At 51.2% G+C, this 7,342-nt stretch overlaps 1 protein-coding gene across 1 annotated transcript; it reads left to right on the forward strand.

Annotated features, from left to right (window-relative positions):
- The first annotated feature begins 269 nt into the window (after positions 1 to 269).
- On the forward strand, positions 270 to 2,368 carry C15H11orf91 (chromosome 15 C11orf91 homolog). Its single transcript, XM_070383150.1, has 2 exons — positions 270 to 980; positions 2,172 to 2,368. The coding sequence occupies exons 1-2, from the start codon at positions 485 to 487 to the stop codon at positions 2,255 to 2,257; spliced, it is 582 nt and encodes a 193-aa protein (XP_070239251.1). The 5' UTR covers positions 270 to 484; the 3' UTR covers positions 2,258 to 2,368.
- Positions 2,369 to 7,342: the final 4,974 nt, after the last annotated feature.

A 7,342-nucleotide genomic window follows, 5' to 3' on the forward strand; every position in this document is an offset into this window, starting at 1 on the left:
CCCAGGGACGGGGGAGCCTGGTGGGCTGCCCTCTATGGGGTCGCACAGAGTCGGACACGACTGAAGTGACTTAGCAGCATAGTGGGATGAGAGAGCAGAAGTCAGGGGTGCAATAACACAAGTGAGGCTTGTGAAATTCAGTGGTGGTAGCGGGAGTCTTGGGGCGGGACCTGGCCGGGGTCTGGAGGACGTGGAGCTGCTGTCGTCGAGGACGGTGAGTGATCGCCGGTAGGGGATGAGCAGCACAACAGACCGGATCCGCCCGATTCCCCAGTCCCTCTACTAGGATGGTCTTTCTCACTCCAGGGGCCGTCGGCGGGCCACATTCTGGGGCGTGGCCAGCCGGACTTGAAAACCCCGACTGTGTGGGGGCGGGGCCGCTCCCTCGGGGCGTGGCCTGTGGAACCTCGGAATCCCGGCGACTCGGGGCCGGGCTCGCGTCTCCTGGCACGGGGTTCCTCCCACGCAGCTTCCCATTCAAACGATGCCGGAGGGGCGGCGCGGCAGCCAGAGCCCCACGATGAGCCAGCGACCGGCTCCGCCCCTCTACTTCCCCTCCCTCTACGACCGCGGCATCTCCTCGTCCCCACTCAGCGACTTCAACATCTGGAAAAAGCTCTTCGTGCCGCTGAAGGCTGGAGGGGCGCCGGCGGGAGGGGCGCCGGCGGCGGGGGGCCGGTCACTGCCCCAGGGGCCCTCGGCCCCAGCGCCCCCGCCGCCACCCGGCCTGGGTCCCCCTAGTGAGCGCCCTTGTCCCCCGCCCTGGCCCTCCGGCCTGGCTTCCATCCCCTACGAGCCTCTGCGCTTCTTCTACTCTCCACCGTCGGGGCCTGAGGCAGCGGCCTCCCCGCTGGCTCCTGGCCCCACGACCTCCCGGCTAGCCTCTGCCTCCCACCCCGAGGAGTTGTGCGAGCTGGAGATCCGGATTAAGGAGCTGGAGCTGCTCACCATAACTGGGGACGGCTTCGACTCCCAGCGCTGTGCGTGACCTTGGCGCCTTAGCCTGCCTCGGCTCCCTCCTTGGCTCCGTGCCCCCTGAACCCCTCACCCGCAGTGTGGCCTTTAGGCTCAGACTCCAGTTCCCAGGAACCCCAAATCCCAAACCAAAACCTCCCCCCACCCCGGAATCCAGACACTTCATCCTGGATTTCAACCAATTTCTTCCTCCACCGTGAATCTGGACCCTTTTGCCCCAAGTTCCAACCTCCCTCCGCCCTGAGCCTTTTTGTTACTTTGAACTCTGAGCTCTAAACCTGGAACTCGGTCCATCACAACCCCCAGGTTGAACTTTAAGCCTCCTGCACAGTAGTACACTGGGGGTCCACCCCCACAGACAACCCCTGTTTCTAGAGACCTGGCTCAGTGTTTATCTTAACTTGGGGTCCTCAGTAGAAGGAGGGGAAGTAGGTGAGGGTCGTTTGATCTCTAGGGAGAGGTGCAAGACCTAGAAGGCTGAGGACACTCACTGAGGGGCTTTGGGATCATCCATTTCTCAATGCTGGAAGGTCACCTCCTGTGATGCCCCTGGCTGCCCTCTCACCAGGGTCCTGGCCTCTGCCATCTGATCTTAGGTCTAAAGTCTTGGACAGACCAGGGCAGACCAGGTGTGCTGATGTGGGCAGGATTCCTCTAGTGTGCAAACTGACTGAGTCCTCCCTGTTCCAGAGTGAAGTTGTTAAATCCAGTTTTACTCCCAGAAGGACCAGATTGCACTGTGGAATATTCAGGAGCCATAGGCTGTTCAACAGACTTTGTCTTTGTCAACACCTGGTCTGGCTAAGTCTAGCACTTGACCGCTGGAGGAGGGCAGATGGGTCTAGAAAGAGCATCCCCACCATTGTGAAATAAACTACATGTTTAGGTACATGTGGCTATGGGAACGGTCCCCAATTCATCAAGCACTCTCTTATGTCCCCTTCCCCACTGCCTCAAGAAGAAAATTCCTAGAATACTTGGACTTTCCAAGTCCTGGATTTCTCAACCACATATTTCTCCACTTGGATGTGTTTTGGCTCTTAGGGGTTTCCCCCACCCCCTCACCCATCTTGGGTCTGAATAGGTTTGGGACTCATGTAGGGAAGCACATGATTGCTTCCCCAAAGCTAGCTTTGGAAGTGTTAGAAAAAAGCCCTTCTCTCTCCTACATCTAAGTTTGTTTTGGTCTTCTGCAGATAAATTCTTGAAGGCACTGAAAGATGAAAAGTTACAAGGTCTGAAGACCAGGCAGCCTGGAAAGAAGTCGGCCTCTCTCTCCTGAGGAGCTGCCCACCAGAGTCTGGCAGCCGCCTCCTTAGGTGTTAGTGCTTAGATAATGTGTCCTGTTTGTTGTCATTTCAAAGATCGTTATTTTCTGTTCTGTATTTACTGCTGTTCTCGTTGCTCCCAGCACGTACTCCACATACAGTGCCCACTTGCATGGTAAATCTCATGGTCTTTCTCCTGTCTGTGCCACTGCTGGGGGGTAGTGCTCTCATGGGGGCTGGAGGCTGCTGCCCAGCCAGCATTCAGGGGCTTCCAAGACCAGGGGAGGAGGGGATCCCCAACACTGTCAAGTCAGGGGGATTGGAAAAAGCCAAGGGCAACATATATTTGGTTCTATTGCCATGTCCCTACTCAGAAAGGCTCTTTGAGGACTGTAACAAGGGGTTAGTTTGGTTTCAAACAGCTTTAGTCCTTAGAAATGTTTTATAATTTTTAAATGTTTTTTGGAGCACAAAACTCTTTGCTAATCTGATGAAAGGCACAGTCCTTCCTAGACATTCATATAGTCAAATATTTGAGTGCTTATTATGTGTTAGGCACCCTCCTAGGCTCTTGGGATTGGGGGTGGGGATACAGACAACAAATATTATTAGTAAATCAAAATATGGTATCAGAAGATGACAGGTGAAGGGGAAAACAAAAAGTAGGGATGAGGATGGTCAGAGGGTGGGAGGAAAGCAGGGTTTCTTGAAGAGAGAACATGTAAACAGTGCTTGATGGAGATTGAGGGCAATAGCCAGGAGACACCATAGGGGAGCATTTCAGGGTGAAGGGCAGGTGCAAAGGCTGAAGGTGGGAGCACGCTGGGAGGTTTGAGGGTCAGCAGAGAGCACAGATGGCTGGGGCAGGAGTAAGGGGAGGGAGGAAGGGATGGGTGCAGAGAGGGTCCATTTGCATGGGACCTTACAAACATGGTAAGGACCAGGGGATTTTACTCTGAGTGGGATGGAAAGTAGAGAGTTTTCAGCTGATGAGTAACAAGTTCTGATTTGTGCTATATTGAGAACAGAGTAAGGAAGGATGAAGAGAAAACAGTTAGGAGGTTGTTGGAATTAATGCGGCTAAGTGAGAAGCAATGGTGCGGTATTCCTGCCCTTTCCCCCTCGCTGGGTCCCCTGCTGCCAGGTACTGCCTCTGTGGCGAGGAGGAGCAAGGACCCAGTGGCACAAGCACACGAAGGCTAACATATTGATAGAACAAATCTTTGATCTAGAACAAATCTTCCAGGGACTTCCTTGGTGGTTAAGACTCCATGTTCCCAATGCAGAGGAGATGGGTTTGATCCCTGGTGGGGGAACTAAGATCCTGCATGCCACACAGTGCAGCCTAAAAAACAAAACCTAAATCTTCCATTAAGTATAACATTTGGGTGCTTAGCTTCTCGACCCCCTTGTGTCTTCACTATGCCAACAGCCTAGATCGTAGCTGAAGAATCTGTGAAGTTTGGGCTTCTTTCAGAGGACATTAGAAAAGAGTAGCTGGTGAGCCAGGCTTTCCTGGTGGCTCAGAGGTAAAGAGCCTACCTGCCAGTGCAGGGGACATGGGTTCGATTCCTGGGTCGGGAAGATCCCCTGGAGAAGGAAATAGCAACCCACCCCAGTATTCTTGCCTCGAGAATCCCATGGACAGAGGAGCTTGGCCGGCTATAGTCCATGGGGTCGAAAGAGTTGGACGCAACTTATCTACTAAACAACAACAGCTGGTAAGCCAGGTGTCTTCAAAGACATGTGAAGTAGGAGGGAGAAGCAGAGCGAGCCTGACAAATAGCGTTGATTGGTCAAGAGGAGTCTGAGTATTTGCAACATGCTGAGGATTTAGCAACACGATTTCGATTTCGATTTCGTATTGGTGATTTTGCAGTTTTGGTTGAGCAAAAGGGGTTGATGCCTGACTGCAGTTGTTTGAAAATGGGAGGAGAGGAATTAGAGACAGGAAGTAGATGCCTTTATAGGAAGTTCAGCTTCAGATAGAGCTGAGATCGGAGAAGGCGATGGCACCCCTCTCCAGTACTCTTACCTGGAAAATCTCACGGACGGAGGAGCCTGGTGGGCTCCCGTCCATGGGGTCGTGAAGAGTTGGACATGACTGAGCTACTTCCCTCTCACTTTTCACTTTCAAGCATTGGAGAAGGAAATGACAACCCACTCCAGTGTTCTTGCCTAGAGAATCCCAGGGACGGGGGAGCCTGGTGGGCTGCCGTCTATGGGGTCGCACAGAGTCGGACATGACTGAAGTGACTTAGCAACAAGAGCTGAGATAGAAACAATTGGCAGGGCAAGCAGGATCAAGATAAGAGTGTTTTAAGAAAGGAGAAATCACCATGTATTTGTCTGATAGAGAATGACCCCGTAGAGGGACAAAAACTGACAAAGTAGAAGAGGTCTCTGCCTGACTCACAACAAGCCAAATGCTGAGACACCAATCTCTGCAGCAAAAAGAGGTCTTATTTGTGAGACAACTGGAGGAGAGCCTGAACAAGTCATAAGTCTGCCCCCAAGAGGCAAGGGGCTAGGGTATTTATGGGGTTACGAATAAAGATGATTCAGGTCAGCTGGAGGTGTGGGGAATGTGGGGATGTGATTGGGAAAAGATTCAGGAATTGTCCTCCTGTGCAGGTATAACTCGCCTACGCACCTCTGCACATTCTGAGCGTGGAGGTTTGGGCCCTCTGATGCCAAGAAGTTCCTGAGTGGACCCTGGTGCAGTCCCAGTTAGAGGGTCAGTGGTCCTATCCAATCTTAACCCATTCAGATCGAATTAGCCTCCAAGTTTCTGGGCAATAACTCAGGCAAACATCTTATTGTTTAGGCTTCATGCTGCTGGGAGGACATGCGAGTCTTAAACTTGATTAGTGAAGACAGGTGAAATGGATTTAACCTATGGCTTCAGAGAGAGGAAGAATTGCTGGAATGGTGTCCTTGAGTGGATGAGAGGGGTCAGGTCTAGTTTATAGTAGAGGGATTGGCTTTGGATGGAAGCAGAGATGGTTTATTCTTAATGTGCTTAGTTGCTCAGTCATGTCCGATTCTTTGTTACTCCATGGACTGTAGCCACCCAGGCTTCTCTATCCATGGGGATTCCCCAGGCAAAAGTACTGGAATGAATTGTCATGCCCTCCTCCAGGGGATCTTCCCAACTCAGGGATTGAACCCAAGTCTCCCATATTGCAGGTGGATTCTTTACCACTGAGCCACCAGGGAAGCCCTGGGTTTTCAATAGATTGGCTTTGGATGGAAGCAGAGATGGTTTATCCTTAATAGCATGAGGTTATCACCCAATGATGATAGATGGGGTGGTGGGAGCCCCAGAGGCTACATACACTTGCCCCAGAGTTTGTGCAGTGACCAGCAGGTTGAGGACACAAATGTGCATGTCTGTGAGGCCCAGCTGGAGACCCTGGGCACGGGTACTGGGAGCCAGGCAGAGGCTGGCCAGCCACAGAGCTGCTGCCTGACTGCAGGGTCGTTTCAGCCACTGCTGCCCACAGCCAGGAGTATGGGCCCAATGTCAGGCCAAAGCCCCCAGGTTCTAAACCTTAGCAACGAATTTGAGTGTTTCCAAAACCCAGTATAGGGTGAGAAAGTCTGGACAGTCCCTCAGAATTCACAACTGTGGGAGTTCACAACCCCAGAATTCACAATCCCCGGGAGTCCTCCCACCCTGGGCATTCCAGGTCCTGTCTCCCCTCTCTCGGAGGAAGCTAGATTCCCATTACCCCAGGCTGGTTGATGCAAGAGAATCTCCCTTGTTCTAGAAAACTTCAGGCTGGCAAGTCCAGCGAGGGGAGCTAGAGACTCTTAATGAAAGTCAGGAAAACTCAGCAGCAAGCTCAAGGAGGGCAGAGCTACCCGGGGAGGGGGGAGGCGGGGCATTTCCCATTTCTTCCCCAGAGCCTCCATTGCCCCTCACCCCCATCCATCCAGACTCATAAAACTGGCCGCTGATTAAGTGCATCCTGGGCACAGAGGGAGGCAGTTGACACGAACAGTCTACTTCTTAGTAGTACCGGGACTCCATGCTTTCACTGCACGGGGCACGGGTCCAATCCTTGGTCAGGGAACTAAGGTCCAGAAAACCCCATGGCATGGCAAAAAATAATAATTCTTACTAGCACCTTGTGATATAGGAACCATTCTTGGCATGTTTTACAAATAAGGGGACAGAGACTCTGAAAGGTGTAGTGACTTATACCCTCCTCCACCCCTGGGCATAGGGCTAGGGAATGGCAGAGTGAGGAGTGGAAGTCAGGCTTGTCAAGGTTCTCCCAGGCCTTCCTGCAGCGTAAAAGGGCACAGACATAGGGTAAGCCCTAGTGAGTCACCAGAAGGAAACATTAGGTTCAATACCGGGAGGACATAGTTTGGGAGTGCGCTGAGTTGTCTCCCAATGTTGAGAATGAGTTGACAGTCTTATGGTATCACAGTCAAGGTCCCAGGAATGCCCACACTCAGCCCCATCGCTTGTCCCTTCATCCCATGGCTTTGGTCACAGGTCCTGTTGTCAGGATGGTGGAGGAGGCAGGTCCTGTGATTCTCAGTCCGTCCTGAACAGAATGGAATGGAAGAGGCTGTATACCAATGAGAAGAATGCTTGGTAATTGAAAACAAGATAAGGGTCCAGGTGAATAATTAGATAAATGCAGTGGCATGCTGGAGCCAGCTGGAACAGCTCATGAAAGCCAATGGTTAAATTTTGAGGAATTTTGTAAGCCGGTTGTTAAATACAGCCATTGTTAAAAATTAACTTGTATCAACTTACAATTAAACAATATTTAAAATGAAGGTAATAAATATTCAAAATCCAGCACTCCCTAATTATTTTGCTCCATTTTACAATTACCCGTGCTCTTAAAGTTATTTATGGCTCTCATGTCTGTATGGTCGAAATATTATATAACAGTGTACTAATGTTACATTCCTTCTGAGTAATGTCCATGTTGGTGTTTTGAAACTGGCCACAGTGAGAGTATTTACACTATGGAAATTGGCAAATGTACAAATCCAGATTGTTCTTGTCCTCTCTACTCTTTCCAACCTCCATAAAAAGTTGGTTTTTAAACATTTACTAATACACCACCAGA

The sequence above is a fragment of the Bos mutus genome, chromosome 15 (assembly GCF_027580195.1).
Source record: "Bos mutus isolate GX-2022 chromosome 15, NWIPB_WYAK_1.1, whole genome shotgun sequence".
In the NCBI taxonomy this organism is placed as follows: Eukaryota; Metazoa; Chordata; class Mammalia; order Artiodactyla; family Bovidae; genus Bos; species Bos mutus.

Bases quoted from the DNA above. Each gene is read 5' to 3' on its own strand.
- C15H11orf91 (XM_070383150.1), top strand. From the start codon at position 485: ATGCCGGAGGGGCGGCGCGGCAGCCAGAGCCCCACGATGAGCCAGCGA. The intron at 981-2,171 runs GTGCGTGACCTT...GGTCTTCTGCAG, and splicing joins CGGCTTCGACTCCCAGCGCT to ATAAATTCTTGAAGGCACTG.